The sequence below is a fragment of the Amblyraja radiata genome, chromosome 12 (genome assembly GCF_010909765.2).
Source record: "Amblyraja radiata isolate CabotCenter1 chromosome 12, sAmbRad1.1.pri, whole genome shotgun sequence".
In the NCBI taxonomy this organism is placed as follows: domain Eukaryota; kingdom Metazoa; phylum Chordata; class Chondrichthyes; order Rajiformes; family Rajidae; genus Amblyraja; species Amblyraja radiata.
In genome coordinates this window covers 50,093,834-50,113,181 of record NC_045967.1, presented here as the reverse complement: position 1 = coordinate 50,113,181, position 19,348 = coordinate 50,093,834, and the positions used below count along the sequence as shown (strand labels likewise).

General features: G+C 43.9%; 1 protein-coding gene across 1 annotated transcript in view; it reads left to right on the top strand.

Moving 5' to 3' along the window:
• The window catches only part of sh2d1a (SH2 domain containing 1A), a 39,092-nt gene extending 24,010 nt beyond the window's left edge, over window positions 1–15,082 (top strand). Inside the window, exons 2-4 of the mRNA XM_033030975.1 lie at window positions 1,856–1,919; window positions 11,531–11,648; window positions 14,715–15,082. Of these exons, the coding sequence (XP_032886866.1) occupies window positions 1,856–1,919; window positions 11,531–11,648; window positions 14,715–14,761 (229 nt within the window). The 3' untranslated portion in view covers window positions 14,762–15,082. The remainder of the gene's footprint in view (window positions 1–1,855; window positions 1,920–11,530; window positions 11,649–14,714) is intronic.
• Window positions 15,083–19,348: the final 4,266 nt, after the last annotated feature.

The window sequence follows — 19,348 nt, the reverse complement described above, 5'->3', positions numbered from 1 at the left end:
GTTCCCATCGTCACTTTCAGAAATATCTGTAGTTGAAAATACAGTCTCATGAATTCCGTATCAGTGATTACATTACAAGCTAGTACGTGAAACGTTCATTGTCCACTAATATAATGAGCCGCATGAATGAAAGGCTTTATCGGTTACACTTTGTCAACCCTCGAACCACGGGAAGTGCAAAAATGGTGAGATGAAGGAGATTGTGTGGACACCAAAAGCTAACGCGCCAACTGGGAGGAGTAAGTCGATGTGCGGCACGGTGGTGCAGCGGTAGAGTTGCTGCCTTACAGCGCTGGACACCCGGGTTTGGTCCTGACTGCGGGTGCTGTCTGTACGGAGTTTGTACTCTCTCCCCGTGATCTGTGTGGATTTTCTCCGGGTGCTTCGGTTTCCTCCCACACGCCAAAGATGTACAGGTTTGCAGGCTAATTGGCTTGGGTAAAATTGTAAATTGTCCCTACTGCATGTAGGATAGTGCTGGTGTGCGGGATCACTGGTCACCGCGGGCTCGGTGGGCCAAAGGGCCTGTTTCCGCTCTGTATCTCGAAATTAAAATAATGTAGGTAGACACAAAATGCTGGAGTAACTCAGCGGGTCAGGCAGCATCTCTGGAGAAAAGGACTAGGTGATATTTTGGGGCGGAACCCTTCTTCTGACTGAAAGATGGAGAAGTCAGGAAGATAGAGAAGTAGAGGATGCAGAAAAGTTCAAGAACTTTGTCATGAGAGTGGAAGGGCGTAATTTCTCTCATCGGGCACCTCAGATCCTACAGAACTGGAGTGAAAGGAGACTTTAGGAAGGGGATGAGGAGGAATTTCTTGAGTCAGAGGGTGGTGAATCTGTGGAATTCTTGCCACAGACGGCTGTGGAGGCCAAGCGGTGGGGTATTTTTAAGCCGCAGATTGACAGATTCTTGATTAGTCAGGGTGCCAGGGGTTATGGGGAGAAGGCAGGAGAATGGGGTTGAGAGGGAGAGATAGATCAGCCATGATTGAATGGCGGAGTAGTCTTGATGGCCTAATTCTATTCCTATGACTAAAGAACTTATGAAAACAAATCATGTTGAATCCTGAGGGATTATCCAAGAAGATGTCCTTTTCCGGCTCGATAGACATAGGTTTAAGGTGAGGGGAGAAAGATTTAACGGGAACCTGAGGGGTAATTTTTTTTACTCAAAGGGTGGTGGGTGTATGGAACGAGCTGCAGGAGGAGGTAGTTGAGGCAGGCACAATCGCAATGTTTAAGAAACATTTAGATAGGTACATGGATAGGGTAGTTTTGGAGGGATATGGGTCAAATGCAGACAAGTGGGACCAGTTTAGATGGGGCATGTTGGTGGGCGTGGGCAAATTAGGCTGAAGGGCCTGTTTCAATGCTGTATCACTATGACGATGGCTCTATGGCTGCTGAGGTCACAGCTACTCAGTTAAGTTCTCACATTTGTGAGATCTTGCAACACATCAATAGAGTAACACGTTAAAACTGGTTTACAGTGCAAACTTCTACTACCATTCTGGAGAGGCCACAATTGAAGTTGACTGTGTTTCTTGGACTTTTATAACATCACTGCGCGGGTGTCAGGGGTTATGGGGGGGAAGGCAGGAGAATGGGGTTGAGAGGGAAAGATAGATCAGCCATGATTGCATGGCGGAGTAGACTTGATGGGCCGAATGGCCTAATTCTGCTCGTAGAACTTACGAACCACTACAATGGCACAAATCTGTTTTTCGATGGAAGAAGATTCACATAAAAAAACATCTGATAAAATGTGAAATTAATGTGTTGTGGCTGTGTTACTTTGTTCTTTAAACAACTGCCTTTTGAGGTAATTAAAACCCAGTTTTCTATTTGACAGATGTTCCGGGGTGGTTTACACATATCGTGTGTTCAAGACGCCGTCAGATTCGTGGACTGTTGAAGTAAGAGAAATTTACTTTGTAAACAAAATTTGACTGCACTGTTTCCATTCAGTTCGAAGAGTTGGTCTCTCACTGTGTATGTGGACGTTTAGGGTGTCGAGTTCAAAGCATGACAATGTTAAATGTTGTTACTTGTAAGGTTTTTGCAAAGCATGACCGGGGTACTGATTGTGGATGATCAGCCACGATCACATTGAATGGCGGTGCAGGCTCGAATGGCCGAATGGCCTACTCCTGCATCTATTCTCTATGTTTCTATGTTTCCAAGTAATAACAGAGTGAGGGTGCTTTCTGCAGACCCGGTAGTTCTTGTCCGGGAGAGTGAAAGGCTTGGATAGAGTGGACATGGAGAGGATGCTTCCACTAGTGGGAGAGTCTAGGACCAGAGGCCATATCCTCAGAATTAAAGGACGTTACTTTCGTAAGGAGATGAGGAGGAATTTCTTTAGTCAGAGGGTGGTGAATCTGTGGAATTCATTGCCACAGAAGGCTGTGGAATAGCCGTTCAGTCAGGGATATTTTTAAGGCAGAGATAGATAGATTGTTGATCAGTACGGGTGCCAGGGGTTACGTGGAAAAGACAGGAGACTGGGGTGAGGAGGGAGAGATAGATCAGCCGTGATTGAATGGTGGAGTAGACTTGATGGGCCGAATGGCCTAATTCTACTCCTATCGCCTATGAATCTTAGGAGCTTCGATCATCCCGACAAGAAGGCTTGTATATCGGGCCGTCCGTAACGACGACTGCGGAGGGTCAAGGCCCCAAACACGGGTGAAGAATAGGAGGAAGACTGACTGAGCTTTATTGCCTTCCATCATGGTGATCACTGTGGTGGATGTTTATGTTAAGTTCTATCTTTCCTTTTAATTGTGTTGTGTTTTAATTTTATGGCTGCATGGTAACTCAAATATCACTGTATTTTAATTGGTGCATGTGACAATAAATGTGAATGCGAATGTGAATGTGAATGTGAACTTACAAAGTGTGGTTGCGTATGGTTTTGGCAGAACATGATCGGCTAACCCATGTAGGGTAAGACCAGAGAGAGGCTGTTTTCAGCAGACCTGGTATTTCTTGTCTGGGATATGATTCCCCTGTTGGATTTGGCAAGCAAATATTTCGTGCAAGCACTAAAGGCTAAAGATGAGCTAAGAAGGATGCTTATTAAACCTTAAGCATCCTTCTTAGCTCATCTTTGGCCTTTAAGCGGCCTTTTCACGGGGCGACTTGACGCAAGAGTTAACCGGAGTTTAACATCGTGGGAACCTCGTGCGAATACAGTACGGCATTCGTGGACCACCGTGGACCACCCTAGCGCTAACGGCAGGTAATCGTGTAACTTGGTCACTCGGGAGAAAATTCAAGAAAGTTTGAATTTCTCCAAGAGTGACATACACTTGTGGTTGAGCATTGCAACATTATATGGACGTAGTGGCCAGTGCGATATCCATAATAACTCTTGCGGTTACCGTGGGAACTCCTGCGAACGGTGAACCCGGAAGCTGGACAGAGGGGACAGAAGGTGAGTAAAAATTGTCTTCTGTGGGATTGAATTTAAAAAATAAATAAAAATAAAGATTTGCATCCGCATATGGACATCAACTTATTCATGAGTTATGTTAATGAGATTCAAGAAAATAACTATAATCTTTAAAAGGGACTTTAAAAGGGACTTTACTGAAAGGTTACGCATTTTTATGGTCCGTGAGAAAATTTTCACATGTACTTCTTTGAGAGATACAGGTCGGAGTCCTCGCCGACTAGCGATCGATGCCTTTCCGAAGCAGGGTCCGGAACGCTACCAATCAATGTTCTCCAGAGACCCGTGTAAGGAGTGAACTGCACATGCTGGTTTAAACCGAAGACAGACACAAAACGCTGGAGTAACTCAGCGAGTCAAGCAGCATCTCTGGAGAAAAATAGCTGATGTTTCGGGACGAGACACATCTTCAGACTCAATTCCGATTAGGATGTCTGAAGAAGGGTTCCGATTCGAATCGCCACCTATTCTTTTTCTCCAGAGATATCGAGACCCTTCTGATATGCTGCCTGTGGTCGACAAATGCGTAACCTTTCAGTAAAGTCCCTTTTAAAGTCCCTTTTAAAGATTGTAGTCGAGGGAGAGGAGGGGGAGACAGATGGGGGTGTCTTCATTTACTGGCGGCGGGTGTCTGTCACTGAAACAGGCAGGTGAGATTTCACATCCACCTTGTGTGTGCCTCCCTCTCTCTCTCCCTCCCTCTTACACAGGCTGAGAGACTCTGCCTCTGTGAGTGTACGTCTCTTTCTCCCCCTCTCCCACACACAGTAAGACCGAGGTACTGTGCTCAGTCCATCTGTGTCTCCCACATACACAGTAAAACATGTCTCCAAATGAGCCAATTCAACCAAGGGAGGATATTTATAGTGTGTGAAAAAAAAATTACATCATTTGTGTCACGTGTAGTTCACGATGTTCATTCAAGATTTAACGCGAAAGCTCGGGAGACGGACAAGTCACTCGCACAAATAACAGAAATGCCGAGTACCGTGGGAACTCTTATCTACCCCCCGTTATATCGTGCGAGACTCGTGCTGGACCACGACCACTTCACTCTGGTGACATCTTGCGTCAACTCGCCCCGTGAAAAAGCCCCATTAGTGCTTGCACGAAATATTTGCTCAGTTCAGTCTTTAGAAATACAGCGCGGAAACAGGCACCTCGGTACACTGGGTCCACGCCGACCAGCAATCACCCTGCACACCAGCATTATCCTACACACTGGGGCCAGTCGACATTTTTACCAAAACCAATGAATCTACAACTTGCACGTTTTTGGAGTGTGGGAGGAAACCGGAGCTCCTGGAGAAAACCCACGTGGTCACAGGGAGAACGTACAAATTCAATGCAGACAGCATTGATTGATTGATTGAACCCGGGCCTCTGGCGCCGTAAGGTAGCAACTCCACCGCTGCACCACCGTGCCGCCCAGAATTATATATACAAATGCATATATTTATCTTCCTCCTAACTGCGGCCCCACCCAACACGACTTGGTCCAATAGCGATGAAATGATCTAAGATAATAATTTGTCAGTATTAGAATGGTCTAATTGACCATCTCATATCATTTTGATTGTCCCATTAAAGCAATAACATTAAATTCTGAATGGTTTACATAAAGATAGACTGAGATTCAGACCTTATCGTGGTTTGATCTTCAGCAACTTTGCAATTCATTACTGAGCTAAACATATATCCACTGGCTTAATTCTTACACAAATTTATCTCTTTAATTCCTGCCGTGAATTCAGTGTTTCTATTAATCAGTCCTATTTATCTTCCCATTATAATGCAGCTTATTTAAATTCTGTAAGTAGATGGGGTAAAGGGCAGAATCATTTAATATGCTCTGGAGAACAGAGGGACAGTGGGGATTTTCAACTCAATAAATAAAGATGCTAAATAATGTGTTGGCGGAAGTTATTGTCTGCTGAGCCTCCATTGAATTTAACGCCAGAAAAGTCAGTATCATTGCAGTTGATGATATAAAAAGAACAAATACAGTTTGCTTACATCATCTAGTTTTTGCAGATATTTATACCCCACACGAAACTAAATTCCATCCGCACCAACGTCAATTTTCATCCTCTTTAAACTATTCCCCAAAATAGCTGCCACAAACACAACTTCTTCACCCAGTGGGTTGTGAATCTGTGGAATTCTCTGCCCCAGAAGGCAGTGGAGGCCAATTCTCTGTATGCTTTCAAGAGAGAGTTGGATAGAGCTCTTCAAGATAGCAGTCAGGGGATATGGGGAAAAGGCAGGAACGGGGTACTGATTGTGGATGATCAGCCATGATCACAGTGAATGGCGGTGCTGGCTCAAAGGGCCGAATAGCCTACTCCTACACCTATTGTCTATTGTCTAAAATACTTACGCAAAATACCAAGTGCTGGAGTAAGTTAGTGGGACAGACAACCTCTCTTTGTTTTACTCAAGATTCTCGCATCTGCAGTTACTTGCAGTTTGTGTTTTATTCCAGATTCCAGCATCTGCACTACCTTGTGACCCAACTGCATTTCGTTGTCTCTGTACTGTACACTGACAATGACAATTAAAGTTGAATCTGAATCTGAATCTGAAAATACTTACTTAGCTGCACGTCAAACGTTTTTTTTTCAGTTCAACCATGTGGTGGTGGGTTTTACATTCTGACTTGCCCACGGGTTACATATTTCCCAATCTACCCCCGAACTGAATCATATTGATCATGCAGTATGAAGACATCTTTGGAGGCGAATAAAGAACTACCACTGACTATCTTACGCTTGTTACTTTCATTTTGGGTATTCTACATTATCAACTCTCGTGCAGAACTCGATTAACATCAGATGAAGGGCCCCAACTTAAACCATCAACTCTCCATTTCACTGATGAGTTCCTCCTTTTTTCTCAAGCTTCCGGTTTGCATCTGAGAAAGATGAACTGCTTAGTCATTCCTGGTCATAATAATAATCTCACAGTTGTTTAAATTTTTTTTTTGCAATTTCTCGGCAGCACTGAACTTGAGTTTTAGTTTTAGAGACACAGCGTAGAAACAAGCCCTTCGGTCCACCGAGTCCGCGTTGACTAACGACTACCCATACACAAGTTCGACCTTATACAATAGGGACAAGGTACGGAAGTCAATCAACCTGCAAACCTGCATGTCTTTGGAGTGCGGGAGGAAACTTGAGCACCTGAAAGAAACCCACATGGTCACGGGGAGAAGGTGCAAACTTCATACCGACAGCACCAGTAGTCAGGATCGAACCTGGGTCCCTGGCTCTGTAAGGCAGCAACTCTGCAGCTGTGCCACTGTACCACGCCACCATGCCACCCTTCATTCTAAACATGCAATGTTTTTCCAGTCAAATTTCTCATGTAACTTTCATTTAGAGTCATAGAGTGTGGAAACAGACCCTTCAGCCCAACTTGCCCACACCAGCCAATATGTCACAGCTACACTAGTCCCACCTGCCCGTGTTTGACCCATATCCCTCCAAATCTGTCCTATCCATGTACCTGCTTAACTGTTTCTTAAACGTTGGGATAGTACCTGCCTCAACTACCTCCTCTGGCAGCGTGTTCCATACACTCACCACCCTTTGTGTGAAAAAGTTACCCCTCAGATTCCTATTAAATCTTTCCACCTTCACCTTAATCCTATTTAATTTGATCGCAGTCTTGAACTGTCGTTTAGCATCATAAGACCCTTGATGCAAACAATTAAAATCTTGTTATAACTAACCAGGTTTGTTGTATGATTCAGCTTCCCTTTGGTGAAGTTAAGGGGCTGTCCCACTTGGGCGACCTAATTGGTGAGCTTAAGAGAGTTTGAAAAAATGTCATGTTGAAGAGCTCCTTCGACTATGTAGAAGACCTCCTTCAACCTCCTTCGATTATGTTGAAGACTAGCTTCGACTAGCTATGACTAACTTCGGGAAAATTGGACACCGAATTGTGGAGAGTGAAGACGACCTCCTTCGACCTCCCTTCGACTATGATGAAGACTATCTACGACTACCTTCGACTACTTTCGATTACCCTCGATTACCTATGACTAATATGCCGACCTACTACGACTAAACCTACAAGTATAAAAAGTATCGATTTTTCCCATGGCGACCTTTTTTAACTTGCGGGCATTTGTTAACATATTGAAAAAAACGCGGCGACCTAGCTGAGGCCTCGAGTATGTGGAGACCACTCTCGAGCATGAAGGAGAGTTACGAAGACCTCCTACAACCTCGTGTCGACCATGCTGCGAGTATGAGTCGAGGGCAAATTCGCCAGAACTCGCGGATTAGGTTGCCCTAGTGGGACAGCCCCTTTAGCGTCATTCAAGTCCGTTCAAATCAAGTTGTGTTTAATGTCGTATTTGCAAGCACACTGAGTTACAGGTACAATGAAAACCTAGCGTGCAAAATTATCACAGGCCCATGAATTCAGACAACCCTCAAAAACACAAATTATACATAAATAACTTACACCCCCGGCATGGGGGACGGCCATGTGGGAAGGGGAAGGGTGGGAAGAAGAAAGGGGACCTGGTGCGCGGGGGGGGGGAATTGTAAGTTTGTAAGCGCTATTTGTGTGGCGACTATTTGCATACCTACCTTGGGTAGGTTAAGGGGGGACTTGATAGAGGTCTTTAAAATGATGAGAGGGATAGACAGAGTTGACGTGGATAAGCTTTTCCCATTGAGAGTAGGGAAGATTCAAACAAGAGGACATGACTTGAGAAGTAAGGGACAGAAGTTTAGGGGTAACATGAGGGGGAACTTCTTTACTCAGAGAGTGGTAGCTGTGTGGAATGAGCTTCCAGTGGAAGTGGTGGAGGCAGGTTCGATTTTATCATTTAAAAATAAATTGGATAGGTATATGAACGGGAAAGGACTGGAGGGTTATGGTCTGAGTGCAGGTAGATGGGACTAGGGGAGAATACGTGTTCGGCACGGACTAGAAGGGCCGAGATGGCCTGTTTCCGTGCTGTAATTGTTATATGGTTATATGGGTGTGCAAGCAAAGAATTTCACTGCGACAATAAAGTATTCAATGCAATTCAATTCAATTCTGCAAGACTGTAAAAAGAAAATAAGGCTGCAAAAGAAAACAGGTCCAAGGTAGTGCAAGAGGTGATTCATAACTTTCTGTTGCTGTCCCACATTACCCGGACCTCGTGATGTGGGATTTCAGGCTTTCTACTTTCTGTCCAACGATGGGAATCAGGATAGATGTCGGGAAGTCGTGTTGAAGTTATTTAAGAAGTTGGTGAGGCCACATTTAGAGTACTGTGGTCAGTATTGGGCACCATGTTGTCAAGCTGGAAAGGGTGCAGAGATGTTGTCAGGACTTGAGGGTCTGAGCTATAGGGGGAGGCTTCTTACATCCCAGAGGTATGAATATTGATTTCTCTAATTTTAAATAACCCTTGCTTCGTTGGTATCATTTTTTGTATCCGCTCGTTATCACCTTTCCCACAGCCAACAATGGACCATTGTGGGCTCCATTTTTTCTTGATCACCATTGCTGGCTTTGATTTGTTCTTTTCATAACTATCACTCATCTGTTCTTTGCACCTTTCTTGATTAGTACGGGCGTCAGGGGTTATGGGGAGAAGGCAGGAGAATGGGGATAGGAGGGAGAGATAGATCAGCCATGATTGAATTGCAGAGCAGACTTGATGGGCCGAATGGCCACTTCATACCTCGTGTTTCCCTCTCCCTTGACTCTCAGTCTGAAGAAGGGTCTCGACCCGAAACATCACCTATTCCTTTTCTCCAGAGATGCTGCCTGACCCGCTGAGTTACTTCAGCATTTTGTGTCTACCCATCATCTTATTCCTTTTTAGTTCCATTTAACCGTGGAATCCTTTCTCTCTCTCCGTGATCCTGCAACTGCCGGATTAGCTGCACCTAATTTTTATTTCACCAGCCCATTTCTGCTCCTCCTTTCTGATCATTGTCAGCTTATTTTTTTTAAATTTATTTTTTATATAATATTTTTATTAGAAGTGATGTACAATAATATGACATGAATAACATATTACATTTCATGTACAACTTCTTATTTTTAATTTAATAGCAAAGAAGAGTAAGAAAAGCAAGAAATAGAGAGAAAGAGCTCTCTAGCTCGAGAATAGCTCGAAAAAGTAAACAAGAAGGTGATGTGAAATAAGCAAAAATAAAAAGAATAGAGAAGAGAAAAAGAGAAAAAAAAAGAGAAATTGAAAGGGATATACCTCCTTCGTGTCTTTACCCATCCTTCGCCCGGTTCTGAAACAATTAATTTCAAGGTTGTGTTGCACCATATGCTTGTAATAAGTTGATAAATAGCGACCAGGTCTGATTTGCCTGATAGGACGAATCTCATATTTTATTACCTTGGATCGTCACAATGTTAACGTGACTTTGTGAATCATCTGTGGATTGTTGCTCGTGTCTTATTATGTGTGAGTGAACAATTTTTAACTTGCAGGGAATTTACAATAAATTCCGAAGAGCGTTCAAGATGAAGCCGAAAGCAGAAGTTAAAACAGGAAGTGTGGGATGTATTCATGGATTTAAGCACTCTACCCAATTTATATCCTGACGGTTTCAATTTGACTCCTACATTGTTTTCACTTCCTTCTATATCTTAACCAAATAATTTTTTTGGCTAATTTGTAATGGTGGTCAACATCTCGGGCAGCACAGTCACACAATGGTAGAGTTAGTGCCTTATAGCGGGTTGGATCCTTACTACGGGTGCTGTCTGTACGGAGTTTGCACGTTTTCCCTGTCACTGCGTGGATTTTCTCCAGGTCCTCCGGTTTTCTCCCACACTCCAAAGACGTGCAGGTTTGTAGGTTAATTGGCTTCTCGAAATTGTCCCTGGTGTGTAGGATCAAACGGACTCGGTGGGCTGAAGGGCCTGTTTTCATGCTGTATCTCTCAACTAAGCTAAAATAAACAAGTTTGTCCTCGGAATGAATGAATGAATGAATGAAATAATTTAATTGCCACACAACCAAGGTTGGTGGTATTTGGGTTGCCAGCAGCGGTACACTAATAAAGAACACAACCACAATAAAAATTTTACACAAACATCCTTACACATGCATGTGATAATCCCCCTGAATTGTGGAATTGTGGAATTGCATGAAATCATCATGAATGTCATCTGAGCCAAAGAGTTACACGTTGCAGGATGTGACTAATGAAATAAGAGTAATAATGACCATCAACGAAAATATGGCTCTTATTAATGTTGCAGTTATAGAGAGATGAGGAATATAGCTGGGTCTAATCTGAGCTCCGTGGATTGTCACCTTGTCGTGGTGGAGAAGCTTGTGTGGTCCTGAGATCCTGAGAGCGATGCCGTCTGAAGCGATGCTCCTGGTAGGGCCACCCATGGCGGTAAGGTCGAGGGGGGGCACTCTGACAAAGAGCAATCCAACCAAGACCTCAATGGTGGAACAGGCGGAGGACGATGGCTGACCTTAGTGGAGCGTCACAACGGCCGGGAAGGCGGATGAAGGCTGCAGCAGAAAAGGGTCTCCGGTCGTCTTGAACTCCACGCCATTGGATCCTGACCCAGATCTGTCAAGGACCGTGGGGTGGCTGTCTGTGCACCAGTCTCCCCACGTTAAACAAAGTCACGCACCGACGTCCTCCAACCCTGGAGACACCAATGGTCAGCCATGACCGAAGGGGGCTTAAGAAGAATCTGAGCTAGGCTTACTTACAATAGCTATGGAATAAAAGGATGTACCTGTAGAAATGAGATGAGGAGGAATTCCTTGATTAGATTTTCTGTAGAGATTCTTTCAGAGATGATGGTGGTGAATCTGTGGAATTCATTGCCACAGAAGGCAATGGATATTATTAAGGCGGAGATAGATAGATTCTTGATTATAAGGGTGTCAGGGATTATGGGGAGAAGGCAGGAGAATGGAGTCGGGAGGGAGAGATAGATCAGCCATGATTGAATGGCAGAGTAGACTTGATGGGCCCAATGGTCGAATTCTGCTCTGACAACTAATGAACTAATTAACTTTACTTGTGACTAAATTCTCCTTTTCTTTCTTTCCTCATGTGTTCATAGACAGCGCCTGGAGTCCATAAGAGATTGTTTCGAAAGGTGAAGAATTTAATTGCTGCCTACCAGAAGGAAGATCAAGGTTTAGCGATACCCTTATTGTACCCAGTGTGCAAGCAGAAAGGTATCAAATAGTCTTTGCTAAACTGAATCGTATGTGATTGAAAATAATATTGTACTTATCCATCCAAATGCATCTTTCGTACAAGTGCGTCTTGATTGATTGATTGAATGATACAACATGTAACCAGGCTCTTCGGCCCATCAAGCCCATGCTGACCATTGATCGCCCATTCACATTAGGTCCAAGATCCCACATTCGCATCCACTCCTTACACATGCTACAGGCAATCTATGGTCCCTGCCTCAACTACGTCCTGTGGCAGCTCGTTCCATATACTCATCATTTATTACTCCTATTATTGATGTCTGGTGTTCAGTGTTCATTTTTTTTTTAACGTTGAATGATTCTTGGGGCTGATGATATTTCATATGTTGCATTTGAGCTGCAAGTGCAAGCTGTTGATCGGTAATTGATATTGGCTATGCAAGTGATCGCAATGTGTGATAGCTGCTCTTTGCAACTTGCACAATAGATGCAACTGCAGGGTGACCAAGAATGCAAATTTGAGCTAAGTCCAATGTCTTTCATTTTAATAAAATATATCAAAATAATCTTTATCCAGAATAAAAATGATAGACAAAGCAAGAACGGTGCAAAAATTCTTCCAACATTGTCGGAGGCTTTACATACATTCACTAGTGTGGTATTGTGGTGTTCGCATATCATTACTCCTGACACCTTTGCCACTCAGGGTGGATGTAATGCTGAGGCTCTATAAGACGCTGGTAAGGCCGCATTTGGAACATTGTGAGCAATTTTGCGCACCATATCTGAGGAAGGATGTGCTGGCTCCGGAGTGGGTCCAGAAGAGGTTTAGAAGAATGATCCCAGGAATGAGTAGGTTAACCTATGATGAGTGTTTGTTGGCTCTGGGCCTATACTCGCTGGAGTTTAGAAGAATGAGGGGGGGGGGGGGGGGGGGACTTTAGTGAAACGTACAGAATAGTGAAAGGCTTGGATAGAGTGAATGTGGAGAGAATGTTTCCACTAGTGGTTGAATCCTGGCTGAAACCGAGCAGCCATAGTACCCAAACTTTGATCAGAACTTATGTATTGCTAGGCCATTTTAGTCAAGTTGGTGTGCTCTGAAGAAATGGGACAAGCTTCTGAATGGTGCCAGCAAGTCTGTGGCTCAGATCAGTGTTGCATAGTCAATTGACAGATGGATGGGATTTTTGCAGAAGACATCCTAGGAAATGTAAAATGCATGAGGTTAATTGGATAGATGCAAACTAAGTGTACGTATTGTAAATAATGTTGCGAGACAGTTACCCTGTTAAGTGTCGATTGGTTGAAATGTTGAGCCCTGTCAGGTTTGTTGGCATCCCAGGGTAAATGTTGCATTATTCAAGGTTCTGTTAGCCTCTTCTGGAAGCTTCACCTGCAACAATGTAGGAATTTTCTGTAATTGGCCTGTGTACCTGTCAGTAATGTATTATTGTAATTTGTTATACTTGATTGGATTGTAAATATACCACCCCTCTGTAGTTCGGCCCCTCAAGGTTCGGGGACCTAAAAAAGGCAGCCCCCACAAGGTCCTTTGTCGATCTTCTGGAAGAGCGCTTAGGACTGTGTGACCTTTTGGAGTGTCTCTGCTTGCATGAGGCTTAAAGCCTTGGCCAGGCAGATACAAGGATCGAACCTGCGGTGGTTTAGTTGTTCCAGTGCTTGAATCAGTGTTTTATTGACTCACCTAGACTGGGGGGAAGCTTAGAACAAGCTTATTTACAGTGGGAGAGGCTAAGACCAGAGGCCATAGCCTCAGAATTAAAGGATGTTGTTTTAGGAAGGAGATGAGGATGAATTTCTTTAGTCAGAGGGTGGTGAATTTGTGGAATTCTTTGCCACAGAAGGCTGTGGAGGCCAGGTCAGTGGATATATTTAAGGCAGAGATAGATGGATTCTTGATTAGTACAGGTGGTTATGGGGAGAAGGCAGGAGAATGGGGTTAGGAGGGAAAGTTGGATCAGCTATTATTGAATGGCCTAATTCTGCTCCTATCACATGATCTTATGATCACGTGACCCCCTGGGGTGAGATCCTTCTCTTCGTTTGAGGGGCGTCTCCACCAGACGCTGCCCCTCAATATCCAGTCGTGGATGGACCCTAGACTGTGGTCCTCCCCCACAGAGCCTTGGCGTTGGCTGCACCGAGCTTCAGTGCGTCCCTTAGCACGTACTCCTGCAGACTGGAGAGGACCAGTCGGCATCATTCCCCGACGGACATCTCGCTCCGCTGGGTGGTCAACAACGCTCGCGCAGACCAAAGAGCGTCTTTCACCGAGTTGATGACCTTCCAGCAGCACTTGACGTCCATCTCCGAATGTGTCCCTGGGAACAGTCCATAAGACTGAGAATCCTCTGTTACAGAGCTGTTCGGGATAAACCGTGACGGGGATCCTTGCATTCTTCCCCAGACTCTCATCGCAAATCCACACTCACAATAGACAATTGGTGCAGGAGCAGGCCATTCGGCCCTTCGAGCCAGCACCGCCATTCAATGTGATCATGGCTGATCATACCCAATCAGTACCCCGTTCCTGCCTTCTCCCCATATCCCCTGACTCCGCTATTTTTAAAAGCCCTAAATTGCTCTCTCTTGAAAGCATCCAGAGAACCCGCCTCCACCGCCCTCTGAGGCAGAGAATTCCACAGACTCACTACTCACTGTGAGAAAAAGTGTTTCCTCGTCTCCATTCTAAATGGCTTACCCCTCATTCTTAAACTGTGGCCCCTGGTTCTGAACTCCCCCAACAACCCACAAGAGGTGGGAAACCGTCTCGTCTCCAAAGCAGCCGTCCCGAGGGCAGTGTGTGCTGGTAGTGAGGTTACGATGGTGCAGGAAGCATCTGATCGCCCATCTATTCTTTTCTCTTTCATGATCCAGTTTAGATATTGTGGCCAAAGGCACAATTCAGATGGAGTATTGACCAGATATCCATTCATATCGCATACCTTCTGCTTGAGAACTCATATTTGAACTCAGTTTATAGACTCTGATGATAATTTATGAAAAGCTGCACATTTTTGTTTGCTGAAACTGTATTTATCTTGTTATTATCCGCAGGTACTGTAAACGAGGAAGATTATCAAATGATGAAAAGTGCTGAATGATGCCTGCGTTTTTTCAATATCAACCTGAATTTTGACTGAATTCACCAGTAGTGTTTTATGTCAAAGTACATTGCACCAGTCAATTTGCAGACATCTTCACTGATCATTCATTGACTGTCAGACCCACTATTCAACAATATCATTTTCAGTTTTTTGTTTTTAATTTCAGAGTACCAGATGCTTAATATGCAATTAGTCCTTTCCAAAATAAGTTTGAAGAATATACTCTGTCTTCTATCTGTATACTCTACGAAAAAAAGGAATCTTAATTTTCCATGTATTTATTTATTTTTGCTTCAAACCTGTTTGAGAAGGGACGTCTGTACGCTCAGTGCCGGATTTACGTATAAGCTAAACAAGCTATAGCTTAGGGCCCCCACTTTCTAGGGGGTTCCCCGAAAAAATTGAAAAAAACGGGGTGTACATTTCCAAAATATAAGCGTCTTGCACATGCGCACAACCACGGCCAGCGCATCATCGGCCGCCCTGCGCATGCGCACTGCAACGGCAACTGGTCGACGCTGGGCACTTTCTCTCTCGCTTTGAATTGTGGGAGATTTGGCCGCCATCTAAATCCGGCACTGTGTACTTTCTAAATTGTTTCAAGGCAGCTGTTGTGAAGAATGAAGAGTTTTATTGTCGGAACAATGAAGTTGTTACTTGCGCAGCCCAACAGATAAGCAAATGGCAGTACTCTGTAGCTTCCTGGGAAAAAATACAAAAATCTGGATTTTTTTTTTCAAAGGTTGCTTGATGTGTTTTTTTTTAAATAAGCAAGAAGTGCTGACCCTATTTCACTCTCCACATGTGCTAGTGACCTGCAGAGTGTTTACAGCATTTTCTGTTTAAAATGTGAATACATCTTTTAATACAGTCCGAATATCTGTGAATCGTAATGGTGACAGTGTCAAAAAAAAACTTTCTTTGAATGGGTGGCACCTTGAATTTATTCAAGGGTTGTCTTGATTTCTTGGTGAATTGGATTCTATTGACATTCCTCCAATGTACTCCTGTCCTGCCTAGAAGACTGAGCAAACAGTCAATTTCTCTCAATAACAATAATGTAGGTGCAAATGTCCAATTGAATTACATGTTCCTGATCCCGTCACATCCTGCAAAGAAAGCATGAGTTAAGGGGCTGTCCCACTTGAGTGACCTAATTGGCGAGTTTAGAAGAGTTTGAAAAAATGTCATGTTGAAGACCTCCTTCGACTATGTAGAAAACTTCCTTCGACATCCCTTCAACCTCCCTTCAACTACGATGAAGACTATCTACGACTACCCTTGACTTCCTTTGACTACCCTCGATTACCTACAACTAACATACAAACCTACTACGACCTACTACGACTAGGTAGACAAAAGTGCTGGAGAAACTCAGCGGGTGCAGCAGCATCTATGGAGCGAAGGAAATAGGCCTATTTCCTTCGCTCCATAGATGCTGCTGCACCCGCTGAGTTTCTCCAGCACTTTTGTCTACCTTCGATTTTCCAGCATCTGCAGTTCCTTCTTAAACACCTACTACAACTAAACCTACGAGTAAAAAAAGTATCGATTTTTTCCATGGCAACCTTTTTTTACTCGCGGGCATTTTTTAACATCTTGAAAAAAAACGCCGCAACCTGGCCGAGGCCTCGAGTACGCTGAGACCTCTCTCGAGCATGAAGGAGAGTTACGAAGACCACCTATGACCTCGTGTTGACCATGCCGCGAGTATGAGTCGAGGGAAAACTCGCCAGAACTCGCAGATTAGCTCGCCCAAGTGGGACAGGCCCTTTAGTTTTCAATGACATTTAGCAGAGTTTGAGGGCCTGGAGCTATAGGGAGAGGTTGAGCAGGCTAGGACGAGGGGTGATCTTATCGAGGTGTACAAAATAGATTGCGTAGCATCCTGCCCAGAGTAGGTGAATCAAGAACCAGAGAACATAGATTTACGATGAGGGGGGAAAGGTTTAATAGGAACCTGAGGGGTAACTTTTTCACGCAAAGGGTTGCAGGTAAATGGAACGAGCTGTCAGAGGAGGGTAGTTGAGGCAGGGACTATCGCAATGTTTAAGAAACATTTAGGTCTTGAGATGGCTGAAGAGGCCAATACTGGAGCCGCAGACATTATGTCTTTCCGTGAGGAGACTGGTGCACGGACAGCCCCCCACCACACGGCCTTTGACAGAGACAGACCCGGGTCCAACGGCATGGACTCCACCACGGCTGGGAGTCTCTCCCTGCTGCAGCTTTCTTCCACCTTCTTGGCTATGGTGGTGCTCCACTGGCTGGCCTGGCTCCATCCTCTGCCATCGAGGTCTTCTTCTTGGGAGGGGGTTTTGTCAGGAACGTCTCCATTGTCCTTCCCACCATGGGTGACCCTGTCAGGAGAACAGCTCCAGGCAGTTTAGCTCTCAGGATCTCAGGCACACCCAAATATCTCCACATGACAAGATGGTGACCACCGGAGGCGTTTAATTGAACACATAAACATCGATGCTCAATGCAAGATGGCGCCCAACCCAGGCAACTCTTTGTGTGCTTGAAGTGAATCTGCAATCACACAATTACAATCACTTCCTTACTTATAAATCTCTACCGATGCAGCAACATTTCCCTTTATCATGTACCTGTACACAGTGTATGGTTCGTTTGTAGTCATGTATTGTCATTCCGCTGACTGGTCCGCTTCAACAAAAGCTTTTCACTCTACTTCGGTGTACATGACAATAAACTAAACTCAAAGATAGCGAAGATAGACAGAAAAGGTTGGAGTAACTCAGCGGGACAGGCAGCATCTCTGGAGAGAAGGAATAGGAGATGTTTCAGGTCGAGACCCTTCTTCAGCTTAAAGGGCCAGTCCCACTTGGCCGTCATTTGCGCGGCACGCAAAGATTTTGTACATCACAAAATCCTGCGACGCCGCACGCGGCCGCGCGTCACTGCCTATGTCATCACGTACCATGTGCGCATAATGCGCACCATACGCGCATCACGTGCATGTCACGATGCGCACATTGTGTGTCGTGACGCGTAAATGATGTCGCGTAAATTACGCGCAAATGACGGCCAAGTGGGACAGGCCCTTGAGTAACATTTCATTATGAGCCAAAGTTATCAACAATATCGAGCTTCTAGATTTTCACAATGACTTTCCCTTTAGATTTATTAAGAAATATTAGAGATTAAATAAATGTGTGCAAGTATTTGTGATCAAGAAAAAGTTCTACCAGTAGTCAAGGAGTTCCTTCCAATACTTACAACTATAAAAGAAAAGGTATTTTGTCTATTAACATGTAAGGAGTTCTGAGATATGATAATACATAGGAAGTTGACACTTAGGATAACTGCTACAGTGATTTTTTTAAAGAAAATTTGTTTCTATGAAACACACTTGATATATTTCCTGATTTTCTTTAAAGTCTAAATTTTTTGTTGTTTAAAATGTGTGTGATTTACCAATAATCGTGTTCTCTTCAACCTTTCTTTTGTAATCGTGACACCCTTTAATTCAAAGTGTGAAGTTTGATGATACATAGGTTTTTTGTTTGATTAATGCATTTGGCTACTTGGTTAGACATTAAGGTTTGGCAACAATTTGCTTTTGCATTTTTCATCTACGGCAGATCAGTTGTCGTTCCACAGGCTTCCGAAAAAGTGTTTAAAAAAAACCCAACAAAGTTATTTGTAAAGCTAAAAAAAAAAGAATGAATAAATGATACTTCATTGTCAAGTGTGACAAGTCACAGTGATATTCTTTGTTTTGCATACGCAAGGTATGCAAAGAGTTGCCACATAAAGGGCACCGACTGAGTTACAAAGTATCCCATTTTAACACAAACCATCACATGAAATCACAAGAGGATATGATATTGTTTTTGTGTAATAATTATTTTGGATTTTCTGCCATCATCTCCAGAAAGAACTCTTCAAGTCCAAGTATGGATACTCTTCAAGTATGGATGCTAGAAGCCGTTGTTGAAGTAAAATATTGACATATTTCCGCAGACCTTTATCTACTTAGAGTGACCTTAATGTGATCAACCATTCTTACATCCAGCAGCTATTGAATAATAATTCAGACTAGATACGGGTGTCAGGGGTTATGGGGAGAAGGCAGGAGAATGGGGTTGAGAGGGAAAGATAGATTGAATGGTGGAGTGGGCTTGATGAGCCGAATGGCCTAATTATGCTCCTATCACTTGTGATCTTATGAACGTAGGTACTCTGGCTGATTTAAAGGTGTCATTTGCCAGCATAGGATTAATATTCAGATTAATTTTAATGGACTAAAGAAGAAAGTCTCGAAACACTGGGGTAACTCAGCAGGTTGGGCAGCATCCCTGGAGTACAAGAATAGGTGACGTTTCGGGTTGTGACCCTTCTTCAGGAACACACCAACCTCTGACATGATTGAGAACAATGAAAAACAAAACCAGCCTGAATCTTTCTGGCTGATATTGATACTTTGTTATCACATGTGACGTTGCACAATGTAATTCTTCCTTCTGCCTACCATTCACAAGGTATGCAAAGAGTCGCTATGTAAAGGGCACCAACAAAGTTACAAAGTATTAATTACAGTCCCCAATGGTCCCTCTTTGT